At 43.4% G+C, this 24,446-nt stretch overlaps 1 protein-coding gene across 8 annotated transcripts in view; it reads left to right on the top strand.

Moving 5' to 3' along the window:
• Positions 1-20,022, top strand: part of GCNT3 (glucosaminyl (N-acetyl) transferase 3, mucin type) — a 145,992-nt gene extending 125,970 nt beyond the window's left edge. For 5 of the 8 annotated variants that reach the window (XM_055537773.1, XM_055537776.1, XM_055537774.1 and 2 more), the window contains 2 exons: positions 16,448-16,633; positions 18,225-20,022. In XM_055537773.1, coding sequence (XP_055393748.1) covers positions 18,276-19,598 — 1,323 coding nt within the window. In that variant the 5' untranslated portion in view covers positions 16,448-16,633; positions 18,225-18,275 and the 3' untranslated portion in view covers positions 19,599-20,022. Of the gene's footprint in view, positions 1-15,004; positions 15,051-15,568; positions 15,637-16,447; positions 16,634-18,224 lie in introns of those variants that run through there. The other 3 variants (XM_055537778.1, XM_055537777.1, XM_055537779.1) reach the window with 2 other exon arrangements.
• Positions 20,023-24,446: the final 4,424 nt, after the last annotated feature.

The raw sequence follows: 24,446 nt of genomic DNA, 5'->3' as shown, positions 1-24,446 counted from the left end.
ACTCAGTCAAGTAACTGCTCCATTTGCAGATCTTACTCTGTTGAGATGCAAACAATTTCTCCTCAGTAGAAGGAAGATTCCAAATGTTATGGTTTCCTATTATCTTGCAGGGCATTAGCCAGTGGTGTATCTGCAAGAGGAACTTGACTCTAGCCTTCTTTTATCAGTTCAGTTCAGTTGCTTGGTCGTGTCTGACTCTTTGCGACCCCATGGACTACAGCACGCCATGCCTCCCTGTCCATCACCAATTCCTGGAGTTTACTCAAACTCATACCAATTGAGTCAGTGATGCCAACCAACCATCTTATCCTCTGTTGTCCCCTTCTCTTCCCGCCTTCAATCTTTCCCAGCATCAGGGACTTTTCAAATGAGTCAGCTCTTTGCATCAGGTGGCCAAAGTATTGGAGTTTCAGCTTCAGCATCAGTCCTTCCAATGAACACCCAGAACTGATCTCCTTTTGGATGAATTGGTTGGATCTCCTTGCAGTCCAAGGGACTCTCAAGAGTCTTCTCCAACACCACAGTTCAAAGGCATCAATTCTTCGGTGCTCAGCTTTCTTCACACATGACCACTGGAAAAACCATAGCCTTGATTAGATGGACCTTTGTTGACAAAGTAATGTCTCTGCTTTTTAATATACTGTCTAGGTTGGTCATAACTTTCCTTCCAAGGAGTAAGCGTCTTTTAATTTCATGGCTGCAATCACCATCTGCAGTGATTTTGGAGCCCCAAAAAATAAAGTCTGACACTGCTTCCACTGTTTCTCCATTTGCCATGAAGTGATGTGACCAGATGCAATGATCTTAGTTTTCTGAATGTTGAGCTTTAAGTCAACTTTTTCACTCTCCTCTTTCACTTTCATCAAGAGGCTCTTTAGTTCCTCTTCACTTTCTGCCATAAGGGTGCTGTCGTCTGCATATCTGAGGTGATTGATATTTCTTCCGACAATCTTGATTCCAGCTTGTGCTTCATGCCCAGTGTTTCTCATGATGTACTCTGCATATAAGTTAAATAAGCAGGGTGACAATATACAGCCTTGACGAAATCCTTTTCTGATTTGGAACCAGTCTGTTGTTCCATGTCCAGTTCTAACTGCTGCTTCCTGACCTGCATATAGGTTTCTCAAGAGGCTGGTCAGGTGGTCTGGTATTCCCATCTCTTTCAGAATTTTCCACAGTTTATTATGATCCACACAGTCAAAGGCTTTGGCCTAGTCAAGAAAGCAGAAATAGATGTTTTTCTGGAACTCTCTTGCTTTTTCCATGATCCAGCAGATGTTGGCAATTTGATCTCTGGTTCCTCTGCCTTTTCTAAAACCAGCTTGAACATCTGGAAGTTCATGGTGTGTGTACAAATAGCAAGTTTATCAAAATGCTCTTGGAACCAGCTTCACTATCTGACTGTTTCCATTAAGTAGTCAGCTGAGCATTTGATGCATTTCAGTGTATGTTTGGAAAGAGTTTTTTTTAACTTTTGGGAAAATTATGCATTAGCATGGTTAACTTTTCCTGGCAAACTCATGACTTGGGACTGCCAGTGTGAACTTTGGTCAGAAGGCTCCTAGCTTTCGGATTTGGTTTCCAAGCCTTCTCAGATCTCTCCCTGTGGTACTTCTACATTCTTCCTGTCCCTCACAACCCTTTCCTCTGGCTGTTCCCATAGACCAGCCACCTACCTGGTTGGGCCCTCATCATATCCATTTGACCACCTGTCATATCTGCCCTGCAGTCCTCCTCACTGCCAGTCTTTTGCTCTTTCCTCCCATCCCTGGTAAAGTCCACCACTAAATAAGGATTTCTGAACCGTGGCTCTGACATGATGGTTGCAGGACAAAGACTCCAGGCAGCAGAAACACAGAATTTTTTTTTTTTCTTTTTAAAAATTTTGTTGAAGTATAGTTGATGTACAATATTGTGTTAATTTCTATTGGACAGCAAAGTGACTCAATTACATATATGTGTGTATGTATATATATTCTTTTCCATTATGTTTTGTCATAGGCTATTGAATATCGTTCCCTGGGCTATACAGTCAGACCTTGTTGTTTATCTTGTATAATATTGATACTTTGCCTCTGCTAATCTCAGACTCCCATTCCTTCTCTCTCCTACATCTCCGCCTCCTTGGCAACCACAGATCTGTTCTCTGTATCTGTGAGTCTGGGGTGTGTGTGTGTGTGTGTGTGTGTGTACACCACACACCACATTTTCTTTATCCATTCACTGTCAATGGACATTTCCATGTCTTGGCTACTGTGAGTACTGCTGCAGTGAAAAAATTGGTCTTTGAGATTCAAGGTCAGAGGTTCGGATTAAGGTTTAGAGTTAGGTTCCCACACAGTGAGGAAATGGAGACCCCGAGAAGTCAAATGCTGTGCTAAGTTGCTTCAGTCATGTCTGAATATTTTCAACCCCATGGACTGTAACTCACCAGGCTCCTCTGGCCATGGGATTTCCCAGGCAAGAATACTGGAGTGGATTGCCATTTCCTTCTCCAGGGGATCTTCCCAATCTCGGGATCGAACCCACATCTCCTGTGTCTCCTGCATTGGCAGGCAGTAGCTGATTATAAAATCACACAGAGAGGGAGAGGAATCATTTTGAAGAGGTTAGTCATCAGGTTGAATGTCCTGAGGTGGTCTCTGGACACTGGCTTTTGCATAAATCCCAGATATTACCTCTTCCCCTGTCGTTTCCTTTCCATTATGTCATTCCATTGCACTCCATAAATCCCAGGTGTTAACCTCTTTCCCCGTCATTTCCATTCCATTTCATTGCAAGGCAGAAAATGGTTGCATGGCATGGGCATGAGGAAGGGAGTGCCAGTTAACCCAAGTGTTTCGGGCTTCAATCAGAACTTCTCAGGGCAATCCTGACCAACATTCCTTGAGCTTTAGTATCTTGCCTGCTTTTACCCGGGAAAGGGCTGTCTGGCTTCCTTCTTCTGCCACTCATTGGATTGTGTGGCTGGTTTTTCCTGATACTCCTGTCGTTAATCTGTTTGCTTTCCACTCGCTGTTTCTGCTTTCTTCCAGCCCACTGGCCTCCCAGTGCTACTTCATCTTCCTGCACGAACACCACCACCTAAACTCTCCTTTTTCTGCTTCTCCCACCGAGAACCGATAAGTGTGTTAGCCGCTTAAAAAACTTTCCCCCTACAAGTATAATTGAGTCAGCTTTGTGTCAGATGCTGTTTATCTTTGCACAGTTGTCTAGATCACAATGTGTACCATATCCACTTTTCTTTCCTCAGTCAGGATTGTGATTAGAGCCCCCCTAGAGTATCGTATTTAATACCTGAGCTCTGTGACTCAGAATGTAGCCAAGATTAAATGCTTCTTAATAGAGGTAATAACATTTCATGTGGTGTGTATGTGGCTCAGTTGTGTCTGATTCTTTGTGAGCCCATGGACTGTAACCTGCCAGGCTCCCCTGTCCATGGAATTCTCTAGGCAAGGATACTGGAGTGGGTAGCCATTCCCTTCTCCAAGGGATCTTCCTGACCCAGGGATCAAACCCTTTCCCTCATTGTAGGCAGATTCTTTACCATCTGAGGCACCAAAAATCCCATTATATAATACCAATTAAGATTTAGTTTGTTTGCTTTCTCTTTCTTTATTCAGGTTCTGATATTCCTCACAAAATCACCAGCACTGTGTGGTTTTTCAAAATCATGAACTGGTGTTTATGCAATCAAAATTGAATGTATTTTTAGAGCTTAGTGACACTCCCCCTTCAGGCAGCACTGTGTTCTTAGGTCCCCATGCCCCCACCTCCCCCCCATTCATTGGTGCTTGGCATTTTCCTGAAGTGCCAAGTCAAAAGGCTCACAGCTTTATTTCAAAGCATAGTTGTTTGATCCTATTATAATCATTACCTTGCCTATTTCATTCCATACATCAAAATATATTCCAGATGAATCCAAAATTTAAATGTTAAAAATCACAAAATCTTTTTAAAGAAAATGTGAGTGAATAGTTGTATGGCCCTGGAGTGGAAATGAGCATTCTACGCACTATATGAATTTCAGAAGCCAAAGGGAAAGTATAGATAAATTCAACTACATTTAAGATAACTGCAAACTTCAATACATCAATGCTGACCATTGGAAAGAACCCCATAAAACATAGTCAAACAACACATTGGGAGGAAATGCCTCTAAAACCAGAACAAAGGATAAATAACTGATAAATTCAAAGAGCTCTTACAAATCAGTTAGAAAAACTAACAGACCTATAAAATGGACAGAAAAAAATCAACAGGAAAGAAATATAAGAAGAAATACAGGGACTGCCCTGGTCCTCTAGTGGTTAGTACTTAGCACTGTCACTTCCAAGGCCTGGGTTCAATTCCTGGTTGGGGAACTAAGATCCTGCAAAGCCTCATAGAGTGGCCAAGAAAAACAGCAAATGGCCAAAAACAGGAAAAGAAGCCCAAGCTCACTAGTAATCAAAGAAAAGTAGACAGAAATTATAGTGGGATAGCATTTGTCATCTTCTGATTGTGGGAAAGACAAAAAAGAACAATAATATCCGGGAATGCTGAGGGGAAACAATTACTTTTGTGGTTAAAGTGGGTAAAACCTTTTGCTGCTGCTGCTGCTAAGTCGCTTCAGTCGTGTCCGACTCTGTGTGACCCCAGAGACGGCAGCCCACCAGGATCCCCCGTCCCTGGGATTCTCCAGGCAAGAACACTGGAGTGGGTTGCCATTTCCTTCTCCAATGCATGAAAGTGAAAAGTGAAGTTGCTCAGTTGGGTACGCCTCTTCTCGACCCCATGGACTGCAGCCCACCAGGCTCCTCCCTCCATGGGATTTTCCAGGCAAGAGTACTGGAGTGGGGTGCATTTTGGGTAGTGCCAATTTAGACAATTTTAAAGCTGTATAATCTTTGACCTAGAAATTATTCTTTTAGTAATTTAGTCAATAAAAATAACTGAACAAATACACAAAACTGTAATTTTTAATGTAGCAATTTTTATAATTGGAAATGCATTGGGAATAACTTCATTTACATTGACAAAAATGTATGGACAGTGAATGATTTTCAGTGTGTATTGTAAAGAGAAAAAAGCAAGATTCAAAAGGGCAAATAAAACAGAATCCTCTTTTTTCATCATCATCATCATAATATTGGCTTCCCAGGTGACTCAGTGGTAAAGAATTCACCTGCCAACATAGGAGAAGCAAGAGACATGGGTTCGATCCCAGGGTCGGGAAGATATCCTGGAGGGGGAAAAGACAACCCACTTGAGTACTCTTGCCTGGGAAACCCCATGGACATAGGAGCCTGGAAGGTTGCAGTTCATAGGGTCACAAAGAGTTGGATACAACTGAGCATGCACACACACATATAATAATAATAATAATAATAATAAATGTTCACTGCTGTTGATATGCATTTTTCTAGAAGTTTCCTACCATGAGTCAATCATTAGGTTTCTGGATGGATTCAGTGATCTTCCCTCCCTTCAGAGAAGGGCAGGTTTCAGCAATTCAACCACCTGGTCACTCACTAATTCCATAAATGTTTGTTGTGCCCCTGAGGCAGTGAGAGTGAACTTAAGTAAACTGACTCTGAAACTGATTGCCTGAGTGTGAACCCATTACATGGTGCTCTTCTTGGGCAGGTTAATTTCTCCCCTTCGACATGATCCACTCTACCTTCCACTGTGAGTGGAGAAACTGAGGCCCAGTGAAGGTAAAGCCTGCGTTCTTGATGGCTTCTCAGGGAGAGGCAGAGGCCAAGCTGGAATTGCTCCAGGAGAGGCAGCCTGGCTAGGAACTGTATTCCTAGTGTGGTCAGTGAAGTGCGGATAAGGGAGTGGTCGTCAGGTCAGACCCCGGGGTACAAATTCTGACCCTGCCACCTGCTAGTTGTGTAGCCTTGAGTAAGTTACTCCGTGTCTCTCTGCCTTACAGGATGTGTTGTGAGAATTAAATGTGAAGGGCTTGAGACCGTGCCTGGAACACAATATGTTTCAGTCTATGTTGCTTATTATTTGCAAGCCTTCAGGGATTAAGAGGTGGGCCAGAAAGCATGGTCCTTGCAACTGAAGGAATTTATGACATTGTGGAGACAGTGTTGGGAAATACTATGATGAAGTAATGTTTCAGGATCTTAAGAGAACAAGGAAGCAGGGGGTCACAACCAAGCTGAGGCCCAGAGGTGGCAGGGGTGGCCTTACCCTCTGGGTGGAGGCAATAAACTGGGTCAAAGTCCAGAGCTGAGCAGAGAAGTGGTCATTTCCAGGAGCTGAATGTAAAGTGGGAGAAATTCTTGATCTCGTGCTAGGGTGAGGAATGCTATTGTTGTCTTGAGGATAAGGCAACTAAGTTGAACCTTCAGCCTGATTGTTTCCTCTAACTCAACTCTTTGCCTGACACATCTGTACACTCATCCAGCATGAGCCTAAAAGCTACCTCCTTCGGGATGTCTTCCAGGGATCCCAGTTTCCCACAGAGCTTTCAGTCTACTTGGTATGAGTATCCTTGGTACTTTCCACACTTAACTGTCCCTGATTGTTGATTGCTCTTCCCTACTAAACTGTGAGCTCCTCCATGACTGTATTATATTTGCATGGCACTTGTTTACCAGTGCATGCCTGTTGGTATGGATGAGATAATGGAGGCAGGGAGAGGGTATGGGAGCTTCCCAAGGAGAAAGAGGTCCAATTTCTGTTTTGAATCCCTGAATTCCACACCCATTCTACCATGGGCTCCTGTCAACTGTCAACCATGGGAAGCATACCCAGACCGGAAGTGGGCTGCAGCTGCCCAGCTTTACTGTCCAGGGCAAAGATAATGCTTGTACTTAATACTCTGTAATAACCTACAAGGGAAAAGAATCTGAAAAGGAATATATATATATATGAGTGAGTGAAAGTCACTCAGCTATGTCCAACTCTTTGCAACCCCATGGACTATAGCCCACCCATTTCCTTTTTCCATGGGATTCTCCAGGCAAGAATACTGGAGTGGGTGGCCATTCCCTTCTCCAGGGGATCTTCCCGACCCAGGGATCAAAGCCGGGTCTCCTGAACTGCAGGCAAATTCTTTACCATCTGAGTCACTGTATATACATATGTAACTGAGTCACTGTGCTGTACACCTGAAACAAACATGGCCCTATAAATCAATCACACTAAAGTTTGAAAAAAGTAACAAAGGAAAAAAAAAAAAAGACAAAACTAGTCTCCCATGAGCTGGAACTACAGTATTTGAAGCCTTGAGAGGTACCATGGACCAAGTTTGGTCTGTCTGGCCTCCCAGTTGCTCAGGAATCCACTCTGCCTTTCCGACCAGCAGGTGTAGGTGGGGGAGAAGTCACAGACACCACTGGTTCCTACAAGTCTGAAGTCCTCCTCCTCACCTTGCCCTCTGCTCCCCACCCAAGAAGGTGGACTCTCTCCACCCAGGGCGCAGCATGTTGTTGCAACAGTCTATGACTGAAAGATGGCGATGACCATAACCACACACGCGAAACCTTCTAGGGGTCCACAGGGTATACGGTAGATATGACCTTATGGGCTCAGATAGCTAGAGAGGGTCCCATCCTAGAAGTACTTTCTTTTTGTCCTCTCCAAAAGGATGGCATGAAGGACCAGTAGTTTTCTTATTTCTATTTTGTTTTTTGAGCTCAAGAAACTAGAACCAAGATATGTGTTGTTTTGTCATCTAATGCATTTTAATATTCCATATTAGTTGGCATGGTGGTCATTTTCCTTTAAAAGATCATATAAGTGAAGTGGCGCTTTGTGTTTGGTGGTGCAAGTGTTTCAATTATTTTATTTAGGTTCTTGTTAGAATGTCCAATTTTACATTTATTAAAAAGATATTTTCTATTAGTATCCAGCTAGACTTAAATACATGCACATACACACAATCCTACATTATGCACCCCCCTCCCCCAAATAAAGACTAGATCTGTTCACACAGACCTGCAAAGAGGTAAAATAAAGAAAAAGCATCATGTTTGACTTCTGCAATCAAAGACAGCATGATTTTTTTTTTAATTGAACTATAGTTGATTTAAAATACTGTGTTAGTTTCTGGTATATAGCAAAGTGATTCATATATATATATTTCTTTTCATATTCTTTTTTATTGTTTATTACAGGATATGGAATATAGTTCCGTGTGCTATACAGTAGGACCTTGTTGTTTATTCTATATACAGTCATGTGTGTCTGCTGATCCCAAATTCCCAATTTATCTCTCCCCTAGCCCATTTCCTCCTTTGTAACCATAAATTTGTTTTCTGTTTGTTAGACTGTTTCTGTTTTGTAAACAAGTTCATTTGTATCATATTTCAGATTCTACATATATGTGATATCATATGGCATTTGTTTTTCTCTGACTTTTTTCACTTAGTGAGGTAATGTCTAGCTCTATCCATGTTGCTGAAAATGGCATTATTTCATTTTTTGTGGTTAAGTAATATTCCATTGTATAAAGATACCACATTTTTATCCATTCCTCTATCAATGGACATTAGATTGCTTCCACATCGTGGCTATTATTAAAGAGTGGAGAGCACTATTTTGTTTTGCTTCCTAAGATCCAAAATCACTGCAGATGGTGACTGCAGCCATGAAATTAACAGACGCTTACTCCTTGGAAGGAAAGTTATGACCAACCTAGATAGCATATTCAAAAGCAGAGACATTACTTTGCCAACAAAGATTCGTCTAGTCAAGGCTATGGTTTTTCCTGTGGTCATGTATGGATGTGAGAGTTGGACTGTGAAGAAAGCTGAGGGCTGAAGAATTGATGCTTTTGAACTGTGGTGTTGGAGAAGACTCTTGAGAGTCCCTTGAACTGCAAGGAGATCCAACCAGTCCATTCTAAAGGAGATCAGCCCTGGGATTTCTTTGGAAGGAATGATGCTAAAGCTGAAACTCCAGTACTTTGGCCACCTCATGCGAAGAGTTGACTCATTGGAAAAGACTCTGATGCTGGGAGGGATTGAGGGCAGGAGGAGAAGGGGACGACAGAGGATGAGATGGCTGGATGGCATCACTGACTTGATGGACATGAGTCTGAGTGAACTCCGGGAGTTGGTGATGGACAGGGAGGCCTGGCGTGCTGTGATTCATGGGGTCGCAAAAAGTCGGACACGACTGAGCGACTGATCTGATCTGAAGATGATTCTAAAATAGCTTTTTTTAAAAATTTAAAAAATAGTATGCCTGTGCATTCTAGATAAATTAGAAAACTGATGAGACAAAAAGGGGAAACTGAAAACCAGCAACAATCACACAACCCAGAATACCATGGTTAATATTTTAGTACATTCCTTTCCAGACATTTCCCTGAAATGTGTTTTCAAATAAGAAACAAATAAGGGTGGTGTTGTTATAGGGATGGGAGGGGTGGTGGTAGAGAGTACAGAAATTAGAGCTCCTGTTCTGAACTTTGCAGGTTTCAGAACTTCTTTTTACTCCCCGAACCTATGCCTGTTTCATACCTATGTTTCTAAATGTCCCTGAGTTAGGAAACAGCTTTTGCATCTGTGATTCATGTCAGAGACCTGAAAAAATAGTGGCCACGTAAGACAGAAAATTTCTTTCTCATATAAATGAAGCCTAGAAGTAGGCAGTCTAGAACTGGTAAAGGGGCTTGATGGCTCCCTTCCTCAATGTTGCCTCCAGGTCCTAAGTAGCTGCCAGAGCTCCAACCATTACATCTGCTTTCATGATAATAAAAAGAAAGAAGGGCTTAGCCTCTCCCTTTTAAGGAGCTTTCCTATAAGCCCATTTTACACTTTAAATTGTATTTTTGTTTATGATTTTTTCACAGTCAAATCTGTTTCTTTTTTGTTTATAATTTTCAGGTTTTGGTATAATAGTTAAAGTACTTTCCCAACCTAAGTATCATTATTCTGTATATTTCCTGAAATTTTAGAACTGTCTTTTCCTTTTGGTTTTAATCTGTAGTTTATTTATGTTTATAGTGTGGGGTAGGGATCTAACATTCTTTTTCCAAATGACTTCCATAAAGGGATGTTTTCTTTAATCCATAATATCTGTTCCTCTCGTAACAATTAGCCAAGATCCTTCCTGAAACAATGCAGGAGGCATTCAGACAAATTCTTAATCTTCTTTTTCTAGATTTCATTAAAACCTACACTAAATTGTTTGCACTTGTACTTCTAACCATCTCTTTTTTAGTTTTAAACTCTGGTCCTCCATTATATCCAACACATATCTTTTTTTGCACTTATACATGGCACTATAATCTACTTTCAAACATTTCTCCCACACAGGACTATAAACAGCTTTGTTTATGGTTGTTGTTCAGTTGCTAAGTCATGTCTGACTCTTTGTGACCCCACTGTAGCACTCCCGGCTTCCCTGTCCTTAACCGTCTCCTGGAGTTTGCTCAAACTTATGTCCATTGAGTCAGTGATGCCATCCAACCATCTTATCCTCTGTCATCCCATCCTCCTCCTGCCCTCACTCTTTCCCAGCATCAGGGTCTTTTCCAGTGAGGCAGCTCTTGACATCAGGTGGCCAATATATTGGAGCTTCAGCTTCAGTATCAGTCCTTCCAATGAATATTCAGCTTGAGAGTAGGGATTGTCTTAACCCACTTGGTATCTCTAATACTGAAATGTTAGCAGCTTCCTCAATGTTAAATGCAGTGAGTGAATAAAACAGTGTCATTGTATATGTCATTTGTTACAGTTTCCCTTTAAAAGGTTACTTTATCATGACTCAGAAGGAGATAACATCATCTCAAATTAATATGCCTTTAAATTTCAATTGTGGAGGGTTTCTTCTGAGGAAGTTTCTTAAGCAAAATTGATTCCATTAATGCTGCTTGGATTTCAATTGGTTTCAACTCTGTGGTATTGTATTTTTGTGTACAGTTGGAGGGTGCCTCTATCCATCAAGTCCAGTAATTATTAGTAAGCCTTGTTTTCATGACTCCAGTACTTAGAGGACCTTCAAGGGACACCAAGGATGCTGTTCAATTCAGGAAACATTTCTGGTGCATCGTCATTTGCAAGTTCTCGCATGAGCTGCTGTAAGGAGGCAGAGCTGAGTCAAAAATGGTCCTTGCCCTTGGGCTCATGACACCACGATGAGGATGAACAAGTGTGTCTTGATGTGTTCATGGAGTGGGAGTTGGGGTGGCACAGAAAAAGCCTGGCCATGGCTGCCCTTCCATCTGTGGTGCTGAGAAGCAGGAACCCTGGGCTTGGTAGAAAGCGGAGCATCACCCAAAAGTGAGGGCAGAGAGAGTGAGGAAAAGGGGCTTCCTTTATAACTTAGCGAGTGATCCACCTTGGGAATGGGAGGAGCAGGGAGAGTTGGATTAGTTTACCTGAGGAGATTGTTTTCTTCTTTTCTCTCAGAAGTTTCCTCTGCATTTAGCGAGTAAGTTCTTACTGAGTTCTGTGGGGGTTTTGTTTTTTTTTTCTTCTTCTTCCTTTTTTCTTTTCTTTCTTGAATCTTTTTTCTTTAGAAGTGTGGAGTGTGTCCAGGGGGAGGGAGAGTTTTGCGTGGGACCAGAGAGTGCCCCCAGCCAGCCAACCTTAGCTGAGCCTGAGTTGTGTTCTACACCCCTGATTGGAGACAAAGATGATCACGCTGGGCCTCTGAACCACTTCTCTGTGGCTAGAGGCCATAGTCCATCTTCTCCAAGAGCGTACTGATACAGAACATTGAATGAGGTTAGGGCTTAAAGTACCTATACCCCACCTTTCTCAGCACCTTCTCTCTCTTTCAGACTCCAGTTCGACCTATCTGATAACATATTAACTTGGCTTGGTTATCTTTTTTTATTTCCTCTGTCTCTGAGTCATGGCCCCTTCTCCTTAGCCAGTCAGTGGGGCTCCCCTTGCTCTCTCTGACCACATGCAAATTTTCTCTTCTGGGGAGCCTTAGAATTCTGCTAAAACCTACTGCACTAGGAAGTGAGAGAGAACGAACATGTTTTCAGGAGCTTGCAGTTACCGAGAGGACAAAACTGACAGATACTAGAGGTGAATACCACCCTAATGAAATAAGTAAAAGGATGCATTTGCTAGTTTGTAAACTCAGCATCAAATGGTTGGATCTCTGCTGCCTGGACCTTCCTCTGACCCTCTTGTTGGGTGTGTGTGCATGTGTGCACACTGGGCTGTGTCCGACTCTTTGCAGTCTTTCTCAGAGTAGGCTGCCAGGCTCCTCTGTCCATGGGATTCTCCAGGCAAGAATACTGGAGTGGGTTGTCATTTCCTACTCCAGGGGATCTTCCTGACCCAGGGATGGAAACTGTGTCTCTTGAGTCTCCTGCATTGGGAGGTAGATTCTTGACTGCTGCGCTCTCTGGGAAGCCCAGGGTTCCCTGTACCTCCATCAAGGTTAACACCAAACTCTACTGCATTCTTCCAGATCCATCATGTTGAGCCTGCCTTAGTTTCCCCATTGTTGAAACTCCTAGAACATTTCACAAACAGAGGTTTGTGATTAAAGACCATGGAAGCAGGTAAAACTGCTTGCCAATAATCAGATGAAACTCATGATTAGGAGAAAAGGATTGAGGAGTCTGAGTGCAAAAAGTCTGCTATTTCAGAAATGAAACCAAAGCAATAGTCCTTGTGATAACTCAGGACTGTGTCAGATTTATATTTATTATTGGGCTTAATGTTGCTTTTATTTTCAATACTTGAGGGAGGTGAGTGTGTGTGTGTACCTGTATGCTCAGTCATGTGTGACTCTTTGTGACCCCACTGGGATTTTCCCGGCAAGAATACTGGGGTGGGTTGCCATTCCCTCCTCCAAGGGGTCTTCCTGATAGAGGGATCGAACCTGTGTCTCCTGCATTGACAGGTGAATTCTTTACCACTGAGCCACCAGGGCCCTCATCAATTTCATTGCTCGAGACTTGAAAATATCTTTGTCCCCAGGCTCACTTGGCTTTATTGTATCTCAACAAGGCTAAAGGAAACCCACATGAAGGGATTAATTTCCTAGGTCTGGGTTCCTGCCTTGAAACTTGCTTGGTCGCCAGGCACTCTGAGACTGGGCTGTTCCTCCTTTCTTCTTCTTCTTCTTCTTTTTTTTTTTAAAGTATTTATTTATTCATTTTACTATCTGCATTGGGTCTCAGTTGTGGCACTAGGGGTCTTCCTTGTGTTGCTCAGACTTCCTAGTTGTGGCACAGGGGCTCAGTAATTGTGGTACACAGCCTTAGTTGCCTGACGGCATGTGGGATCTTAGTTACCCAGTCACAGATGGAACCTGTGTCCCCTGCATTGCAAGGCAGATTCTTAACCATGGGGCAGACCCCGGTTCCTCCCTCTTGCTAGTGCTGAACTTTCTCTTCAAGGCCAGCACGGAGTTAAGGTGTGGAATCTGCTGTATTGTGATCTCTGCGGGTTGCCTGGCTCCTGATCTTCCTGTGTCTCTCTCCAGCCATTGTTTTCTCTCCTGCATTTCCCTGGGGTCAGCTTACACTTACCCCTCCTCCCTGCAGTGCTAATACTGACCACTTAGACGAAGAGCACAGAGAAGGGGCCAATTCCAGGTCTCTTCCCTGATCTACCCGTCTAGCCACATCACCAGCATCAACATTTTCCCTTGATCCAGAGTTAAAGAACACTATTTGTACCCTCCTTGAGCTATTCTGTGAGAAAACTAGGCCCCATTGGAGACTACCTAACAGTAACCTTCACCAAGGGGCTGCATGTGCCAGCTTTAAAGTCAAGCTGCTCACTGTTGTTCAGCCGATAAGTGGTATCCAACTCTTTGCAACCCTATGGACTGCAGAACACCAGGCTCCTCTGTCTCTCGTATGTTATCTTGCTTAATCTTTACAACAATTCAATAAAATGGGCATTATATATATAGCCCAACCTATATAAAGGAAGTCATTGAAGCACAGAGGGATTAAAGAATCTGCCAATGGTCACACAGCTAGAAAGTAACAGAGCCAGGATTCAGAGCTAGATCTCTCCTGCCAAAACCCAGGTGTGCCCATAACTACTAGCCACTTGGTGTTGCTAATATGTAGACTATCTTAACAAAATATATCCACAATTTGTTAATGTTCTATTAGCATATATTTAACAAATAAAAGTGGATATCTGTTTAGGTTACCTTAAAAATAGAATATTTAAGATATATCTCTATTGAAAGATTCTGTGATTTTTTTTTTTTTAATGGGAAAGATGGTGGGACTTTGAGGAGGTCATCAAAGCAAAGAAAGATATAAAACAAATTAGAAAGATTTTGCTACATCCAGATACTGAAGTAAGTCTTATCCTTTAATTGTTTTTGCCTCAGAGTGACCAAAGCTGGCAGAAGACAAGAGCTGATGGAGGGAGGGGCATAAGAGGGGGCGCATATGACTCCATATGGCTGCCTGCCCTTGGTTTGTCTTCATCTATAGTCAGAAACCGGCAGTGCATGCTAAGTTGCTTGTCACCTCTGACTCTTTGCAACTCTATGGACTATAGCCCGCCAGGCTCCTCTGTCCATGGGATTCTCCAGGCAAGAATACTAGAGTGGGTTGCCATTCCTTTCTTCAGGAGATCTTCCTGACCCAAGGATCGAACCCACGTCTCTTACATCTTTACCACTAACCTACCTGGAGGGAAGCCTCCATAAACAGGCAGAGGAGGTTCCCCAAAAGGAAAAGACCTAAATTCCCGATGCTTTACTGGGGGCTGTGTAAACAATTCTTGTAGAAGGAAGGCAGCACTAACTCATCCCGGATATTACACTGTTGTCTTTACATGAAGCCTGCCCTTCTGGACTCACCTTTGTTATATGGAATGGGGGAGTCTGCAAATCATGTTAGTGCTTTATCAGTGCCCCCTGTTACACTCTGCCAATAGGGGGCGCTGGAGGGAGGCTGAAGGCGGAACTTCCTGTTGTCTTTCTCTGTACATTGCTTATGTTAGCATCACCATGGCAACTCCCTTTTACCTCCTTGTGGCCATTCCTTTATGTGCCTGCACTGAATCCAGTTAACAGTAACGGAGGACAGAGACACCAGGCTCTTCAGGAGAGGTCTGGATCTCAGGCGAAGAGGATCTCCTCTGAGCTCAGTGACCCAGGTACCATCTGCTTAGAGTGCCCATCTCAGAGGTCTGAGTTGCTCCTTATTGGCACCCCTCTTCCCAAATTCTCAAGTAAACAGTTCCTAAGTATCTCCCTCCTTCCAGCCTACTTCCAGCAATTGCTGCTGCTAAGTCGCTTCAGTCGTGTCCGACTCTGTGCGACCCCATAGACGGCAGCCCACCAGGCTCCCCTGTCCCTGGGATCCTCCAGGCAAGAACATGGGAATGGGTTGCCATTTCCTTCTCCAATGCGTGGAAGTGAAAAGTGAAAGTGAAGTCGCTCAGTCGTGTCCGACTCTTAGCGACCCCATGGACTGCAGCCTACCAGGCTCCTCCGTCCATGGGATTTTTCAAGCAAGAGTACTGGAGTGGGGTGCCATTGCCTTCTCCGGCAATTGCTACTTCCCTAATAATTTAGCATCGTCTATCCCTCCCCCGACTTTCACTTACTTACTTGATACCTAGTTAAATTCTTTCCATGAAATCATTAATATTAAATTTGCTATTTCAAACAGTTGGTGAGGAATGCTGCGTTTTTGGAGGAGTGATTTCAGGGTGAGAGAGACAAAGAGCGGCAAGCAATGTGAGCAGTTTTTTGTTTTTTCTTGGGTGTGGCATATGAGGACCTTAGTTCCCTACCTAGAAATTGAACCTGTGCTCCCTACTTTGGGAGGTCATAGTGTTAACCACTGGACCATCAGGGAAAAACCTGTCAGCAAAGTCCCTGCCAGCAGTTTTGAAGAAGGCATTTTTCACATTGTATTGCCAAAACCGTCTATGACTCTCTTGGCGTTATCCTTTGTTCAGACTGCCAAGAACCCTAGAGTCTCAAACATTAGTGAGGGAGATCTACAATTTGGAACCTCAAGGATCTTTCTACAGCCTAAAGATTATTAACAGTCATGGAAAAGCAAATGGATTTTTTGTTTTTTTGAGAAGTTGCCATGAAAGAACAAACTCTGTTTTTTACTTACTTTTCCCCTTCAAATAAAACAACAAAAGAAACAACTTTGAAGGTCATTTTTATTGCTTCAGTCTTCAGGGAACATAAGGGGAGTAACATCTGATCTCCAGGTCAGAAGAAGGCAAGGGCACACCTGTATGTGTTCATGGTTCCTTGTTAGGAGGGAAAAAAGCTTTCAGGTTCTTGCGTGAGTATTGACAGGTTATGAATGATTTTGCAGCAGGAGAGCATGGCTACAAACTGGACTGTTCTGGATCAAATAGCTGCTTGCCTTCTTAGACATTGCCAGCATTTTTTTCTGCTTGCTCACCTCCCTCAGTGACTCGTTCTTGCAAATATGATCCTGAATGATATATCTGAGCTTGCTCTCTTATCTGAGAGCAGGAAGCCGGGCGAGTGACGGAGGCACCTGCTGGTCTTTACTTTACAGAGATTAAGGGAGGAGCCTGCCACAGTCTCTTGGATGTCCTGTGGAAGTTAGAAAACGTATTCTGGAGAGGCTGAAAGGAGACCAGGAGATATGGTATTCATGTTCGCTTCCACAGAACCCGACCCTTGGAAAAAGAAACACACCGTGGCAATAGATCTTCCCTAGATAGGACAGAAGCGATTAAAGGTGAGTTTTCTTTATTGTTCATTTTTCCTTCCTCTTACATTTCCATAAGTTATTCCTCAAGTGGATACAATCTTATGCATCAAAGGAGATTATGATAAGGGAAAAGAGTTATTGCTGGAAGAATATGTCACATTTTGTTTCTCTTTCTTACCTTTTAGGACTTTTCCCCCCTCCTATAGTATCTGGTTTTCTTTGGTACTAAGTATTCTAGTGATTCAAATAGACATTTAAATAGACATAGTTTTTCATATTCTTTTTCATTATGTTTTGCCACAGGATATTGAATATAGTTCCCTGTACTGTGTATAGGACCTTGTTTATTTTTTTACATAGTAGTTTCTAAGTACCCTGTATTGTATTTAAAATGTAACTGTGGTGGAGGAACAAGAATCAAGCTTACAGACACACACACACACACACACACACACAAACACACACAAACTGGGGGGGGACGAGGGAATATGGATGAGTCCCAGATTTGCTTCTTATAAGTATGTGATATTTGGCAAGTTATTTAGCTTCTGTTTTCCTCTCTATAAAAGAGGCCTAATAATACTGTGTCTTAAGCACATTGTGAAGATCCAACGGGACAACGTAAAGAAATATTTCTGACTCATAGAAAGCACTCATTAAATACTGATATGCATAGCTCTGTGTGTCTCTGTGTGTGGATGGTTGAGTCACAAAGTCGTGTCTGACTCTTGCGACCCCATGGACTGTAGCCTGCCAGGCTCCTCTGTCCATGGAATTCTCCAGGCAAGAATACTGGAGTGGGTTGCCATTTCCTTCTCCATGTGTGTAGATATATTTTATTTATCTATGTTTGGCCTTACTGTGCAGCATGTGGGATATTAGTTCTACAACCAGGGATTGAACCTGCACCCACTGCCTTTGAAGCGCGAAGTCTTCACTACTGGACCACCAGGAAAGTCCCTGGATAGACTGTAAATCTGAGTCGACTGAGAGTTATCTATATGAATGACTACAATGTATTTTTGGAATTATGTTCAATTTTTTGTACTTGTTTAAGAACATTTTCTTTAAAGCATGGCTAAATGCTATATCTAACCAGTGAATTATGTGTGGTGAAAGCATCTAAAATATGAACTGTCAAATAAGACCAAGAATTGAACTTTATCTTTTAAAAGCACTTTGGATTTCTAGAACTGAAGGTGAGAGTATGAACTTTCTGTCTTTTCTGTCTAGACCAATCACAAATTCTGTCCTCCAGATAAAAGCTATTTTAGACACAGGGTGGTGAGGTGTGGGCAGAAGTCCTCTCTTCCTTGGAATAAAGGGTGGGGACTTCCTCTTACTCAGTACTCCTCCACAACAGCAGGCACCCAGGGCTGCTTCCTTTTCTCTCTCCTGGGTGGAGGTGGAGCCGGTCCTAACTCCAGTCCCAGCATGACCAGCTGGTTTGCAGCATCAGGTTACAGATCTCCATCCACAAGGGTCCTAGGCAGGACTTGACTGAGGATATTTGTCTAGAGAAGAAATCTATCTTTGCCATCACTCTGGAGTTGAACTTGATGTTCCTTGAGGATGTTCTGGATTAGTTTGTAACTAAAGGCATTTTGTTCTGTCCAAGGATCTCCTCCTCCACCTTCCCTGTGCCCAAACTCTACTGATCTCCCATCCCATGAAGATGACTGGGTGGAAGAAGAAGCTTTGCCGGGGGCATCATCTGTGGGCCCTGGGCTGCTATATGCTGCTGGCCGTTGTTGCTCTGAGGCTTTCTCTCAGGTTGAAATGTGATGTAGATTCCTTGGATCTGGAGTCCAGGGACTTCCAAAGTCAGCGCTGTAGGGACGTCTTGTACAAGAACCTGAAGCTGCCAGCAAAGAGATCCATCAACTGTTCTGGGATCACACGAGGGGACCAGGAAGCGGTGGTCCAGGCTCTCCTGGACAACCTGGAAGTCAAGAAGAAGCGGTTGCCTTTCACTGACACCTATTACCTCAACATAACCAGAGACTGTGAGCGGTTTAAGGCCCAAAGGAAGTTCATACAGTTCCCACTGAGCAAAGAAGAGTTAGACTTCCCCATTGCATACTCGATGGTGGTCCATGAGAAGATTGAAAACTTTGAACGGCTGCTGCGAGCTGTGTATGCCCCTCAGAACATATACTGTGTCCATGTGGATGTGAAGTCCCCAGAAGCTTTCAAAGAGGCAGTCAAGGCCATTATTTCCTGCTTCCCCAATGTCTTCATGGCCAGTAAGTTGGTCCCAGTGGTTTATGCCTCCTGGTCCAGAGTGCAGGCTGACCTGAACTGTATGGAAGACTTGCTCCAGAGCTCGGTGCCATGGAAATACTTACTGAATACATGTGGGACAGACTTCCCCATAAAGACCAATGCCGAGATGGTTCTGGCCCTCAAGATGTTGAATGGGAAGAACAGTATGGAGTCTGAGATACCTTCTGAGTACAAAAAAAATCGCTGGAAATACCGCTATGAGGTGACAGACAGACTGTACCTAACCAGCAAGATGAAGGACCCTCCCCCTGATAATTTACCTATGTTCACGGGGAATGCCTATTTTGTGGCTTCTCGAGCCTTTGTCCAACATGTCTTAGAGAACCCCAAATCCCAAAGACTGATTGAATGGGTCAAAGACACCTATAGCCCTGACGAACACCTCTGGGCCACCCTTCAGCGTGCTCCATGGATGCCTGGCTCTGTTCCTTACCACCCCAAGTATCACATCTCAGACATGACTGCCATCGCCAGGCTCGTCAAGTGGCAGAACCACGAGGGAGATGTCAGCATGGGGGCACCTTATGCACCCTGCTCTGGAATCCATCAGCGGGCCATCTGCATTTACGGGGCCGGGGACCTGCACTGGATTCTTCAGAACCATCACCTCTTGGCAAACAAGTTTGACCCAAGGGTGGATGATAACGTCCTGCAGTGCTTAGAAGAGTATTTACGTCATAAGGCCATCTATGGGACTGAACTTTGAGCTGTACTGTGGGCGGATTGCTACCCAAGGGCCAGGGACTGTGCCAACATGCCCAGGGCGTACTGGTACTGTGTGGGGTGGGGGACGAGGGCTGTGGAATTCATGGCATCCCCCAGGGTCAGAGGGCTGCTTTTGGAGTGTGGAGAGTAGATATGCTGACTTGCAGACTGCTTCCCTGGGTGAACACTGACTCAGCCCACTTCCAATAGCTCCTTCACGCACTTTCTCACTGAGTTCATAAGAACCAGCTGCTGGGTAAGTGTGGGAGGAGACCCTGGATTTCAGTTGAATTGGTATCGAGTTTTCCACTCTCTAGAGGTGCCCATTCCTAATAATTCTAGGCTTGGTAGTGGGGAGGGGACTTTGATGGACAGAAGGCCTTCTGTTTTGTACTATTAACTTAATAAATAGCTTTTGATTAAAAGCTCTACCTCTTTTTTTTTTTTGGTCTAGTAAGCCAGAAATAAAACCGTGAAACTTTTTCTCATAACTCTTGGTGACATTTGAAATCCCCGGTGGCCAGCAAGAGAATCACCATTATTCCCTAGGGATCATGGCAGGCTCTATAAATGGCCGATGCACAAGAATGTAAAGCCCCCCTTGTTTTGTTAACATTGCCAGTAAAAAAGCCAGGGTGATTTAACCAATGTGACCATCCATATCCTTACAGGAAAATTACAGCACTAATTTTGCAAGCTTCACAGCCAAAGCTTAATGTTTCATAACAAAGATTGCAGCAGCCATTAGGTAAGGTCATCGTATAATTTACTGTCAAAACTGGGACTCATTTTAGTTGGCGGGGGCTGGGTGGCCTGTAGTATTAATGATTATTTAGATAACAAGAATAAACTAGGTCTGGTTACTCATCTTTATGCCTCTTGAGTCAAAACTTTTATTTAGGTATGTGAATGGAACGGTCACTGATTTTGTGGTTTATACATTTCCTTGGGGAGATACAGTTGTGTGTGTGTTTGTTGTATGTGCATTCTCTGCCCCAGCCTTCTGGCCACCTGCCCAACAAATGTTACCCAGTGAAACAGTTTCTTTTCTAAAGCTCCAGAGATAATTATCAGGTTGTGTTAGTTGCTTAGTCATGTTGGAGTCTTTGCGACCGTTTGCGACCCCACGGACTGTAACTCGCCAGGCTCCTCTGTCCATGGGATTCTACAGGCAAGAATACTGGAGTGGATTGCCATTCCCTTCTCCAGAGGATCTTCCCAACCCAGGGATCGAACCCTGGTCTCCTGCATCACAGGCAGATTCTTTACCATTTGAGCTACAGGGAGATCTCACTTTATCAGAAGGCAATTAGCTGCGAGTAATATTCTTCTGTGATGAGGAAGTGATCCTTTGTAAACAGATAAGCGTATCTTGTATATGGTAGAACTGGTTTTCTGCATACAGTACATTCTGAAAAAGTGATTTACACACCAGTTTGTATAATCTGGGGCTTCCCTGATGGCTCAGTTGGTAAAGAATCCGCCTGCAATGAGGGAGACCCCAGTTAGATCCCTAGGTTGGGAAGATCCGCTAGAGAAGAGAAAGGCTACTCACTCCAGTATTCTTGGGCTTCCCTTGTGGCTCAACTGGTAAAGAATCTGCCTGCAATGTGGGAGATCTGGGTTTGATCCCTGGGTTGGGACGATCTCCTGGAGAAGGGAAAGGCCACCCACTCCAGTATTCTGGCCCAGAGAATTCCATGGACTGTATAGTCCATGGGGTCACAAAGAGTTGGAAGACAACTGAGCAACTTTCACTCACTCACTTACTTACTCACTTGTATAATTTGATCCTGCAATAAGCCTGTTTTTCTTCATTTCTGATTTTGATTCAGTTCATCGAGTGTTCTCTCACAATCAACTTCCCCAGCATTCCATGTACTCTGACATAGTTATGACTGTGTCTGGCACAGTGACTTTTCTAAGTTAGTGATTGCTTCGGTAAGGTTGTATTCTTTTGATAGTGGGCAATGCCACCACCACCTTACCTGCACTGTTGCAGGGTCCTCGTCACCTTGCTCTCATCATGGAGATGACTAATGAGTAGTCAGTTGCTCCGCAGTGAGCCCTGAAAGGTCTGTCCTTAGCGGCAATGACTGTAGACCTCTCCACCTATTAGCCTTTTGAATGTCCTTGGTCCCCCTCTGAGGGGGCTGCAAGGGGGTAGAAAAGTTTCCAAGCACACGTGTCCTGAAAAAAGAACTTGGGTCTTTGGCTTCATAGTCAACTTCCTCTTTAAATTTTCATGTGGGAAAAAAAAATGTCTTTATATAAATACATTAAAAAGATTAAAATGTGAACTTATTGTTTTGGGGGAACAAGCTGCTGGAATTCTCCAAGCACTGACATTTCCTCTAGAAATATTATACATTCAGGTGAACAGGAAATGCTCTTTATTTAATAACAAACACAAGGTCTTCATATCAGAAGGGTCAAATTTCGCCCTCCTTGGGTTAGTGTATTTTAGAAATTGTACAATTAAACCAACCCATCTGTTGATATTTCCTTCTCTCATATCTGTTTCTATACCTTATCTCTGGAAAGGAAACATCCCATTGATGAATTGAGCAACTGTGTTTGTATTCCTTTAGAGAGCTTGAATTTCCTCTTTTGATTTGTGGACTGTTGATAAGTGTTGTTTTAATCACTATATTTTTGCTGCACACTCTGCCCATTGTTATATGCCCTCTTTTCTTGATTTTGTGAAAATTTAAGAAAGGAAGAAAAGGCAGTTAATATTGTTTGGAAACAGATGATATAATTTATTTGGGGAGAACATGTATTTGAATTAAAAATGGACAGAATAATTAAACCCATGGCCTGCCTTAAGTATTTCAGCTGAACTGAATTTATCTACTGTGACTTCTTTCCCTTAGTTAGCCAGTCATTACAGAGATAGAGTTCCCATCTCTGTGATGCTGTGAGTGTATGACAAGCAATGGAATAGCTCCTTCATTCATTCCACAAATGTTAATTAAGCTCTTACTCTTTGCTAGGATTGTTCTTGACACCAGGGGTAGTGTAGTCAATAAAACAGACAGAGATTCCCATGCTAACGTTGTTCACATACCAGTGGGAAAACAACTATCAACAGGTAACATACATGTATATTAGCAGGCAAATGCTAGAGAGAAATTCAAGGAAGTGAATGAGACCTTCCAGTGGGGAGGAAAATTTTAAATAGTGTGGTTAGGTCAGGGAGGTTACATTTTAATGAAAAATGTAACATTTGAGTAAACATCCGAAGGAGATGAAGGAGTGACCCGTGAGGATAAATGAGGGAAGAACATTCTAGGCCAAGAGGAAAGACTTGCATAGCCCTGAAGCAGGAACACACCTGTCATGTTTAAGGAACAAGGAAACTGGTGTAAATGGAGCAGAGGAAAGGGAGGGGTGAAAGAGTTAAGAATACAGGGGAAGAGGATGTATCCTGACAGCTTTTGTGACCCATAAGGTGGACTTTGTCTTCTCTGAGAGAGATTATAGGCCGCTGGAAGGTTTTGAGCAGAGGGCTGACATGATCTAACGCTTGAATCCTGCACTGAGGACAGATTGGCTGGCTGGGAGGCGGGGGTGGGGGCAGGGAGGCTAGTGTAGAAAAGAGCCTCCCAGATGAGTTCTGAGGGCCTTCCGAAATGCAGAGGGTACGGAGGTAAGGAGGACCCAACAAAAGAAGAGTTGGAGCGGAGCAGCTGGTGTAGTAGAAGGAAAGCAACTGGCTGCGCAGTGTTCTGGAACAGCGACTCGGGAACTGGGAAGTGGACGACTGTGCCCCAAACCACTGAGAGTCGCTTAAAATGAAAACGAAGACCTGACTATTGGATTTAACACTGTAGAGCTGGCCTTGATAAGATCAACTTTTTTGTGGTGTTTGGAGGTGAGAATATGATTGGAGGTGGTTCAGAGAGAATGTTAGAGCAAATCTGGCTTTGGCCAGTATAGATAAATGTTTTGAGTTTTGCTTTAAGGCAAGAGAAGGAGAATAAAAGTAAAACAATGGAAGGTTAAGAGTGTTTGTCCTAAAAATTAGAAAAGTGATAGCATGTTTGTCGGTTGATGAGAAAGATCTAGTCTAGAGGAAAAGATGCAGGAATGAGATGGGTGACCTGCCACAGTGACATCCTAGTGAAGAAGACGGGGTCATTACGTAGCGCACAAGAGAGGGCCTGTTTCTGATGGACGGACGACAGTTCACCCACAGCAGCAGGACTGAAGGCGGGATAGATGGGCTCAGAGGTACACAGATGGGTCAATGTGGTGGTCTGTAGAGTTTGTGGAGTTCTATCCTTCTCTTTAATTAACATTTTATTTTAGGTATAATATACATACAGAAAGGGGGATTCCTGTGGCACAAGAATCCATCTGCCAAGCTGGGAGATGTGGGTTCTATCTGGGTTGGGAAGATTCCCTGGAGTAGGAAATGGTGACCCACTCCAGGATTTTTGCCTAGAAAATCCCACGGAGAGAGGAGCCTGGTGGGCTATAATCCCTGGGACTGAGTCAGACACGACTGAGAAACTGAGTATGTGCACATACACATACACACACACACGGAAAAGTACAAAAATCCCAAACATATAGATTATAATTTTTACAAAGTGAACAAATCTGTGTAACTAGAACCCTGATCAAAAATCAGAACATTACCAGCAACTCAGAGGGCTCCTGTGTCCCTTTCCAGTTACCACCTAGGCTGCAGCAAAGATAACCAGACATTGAAACCCAGCAGGACCCTGCAAAGCCCTTCTGGGCACAAGCCTTCTGTGTCTCCAGTTCTTGTTTGTAGGAAAAGCTTTCCCTCCCTAGGTATTCCTAAAATTTCAAAGAGCAGACTCAAATTAATGACTAG

Source organism: Bubalus kerabau, chromosome 10 (genome assembly GCF_029407905.1).
Source record: "Bubalus kerabau isolate K-KA32 ecotype Philippines breed swamp buffalo chromosome 10, PCC_UOA_SB_1v2, whole genome shotgun sequence".
Taxonomy (NCBI): domain Eukaryota; kingdom Metazoa; phylum Chordata; class Mammalia; order Artiodactyla; family Bovidae; genus Bubalus; species Bubalus kerabau.
This window is presented reverse-complemented; position numbering and strand designations above follow the sequence as displayed.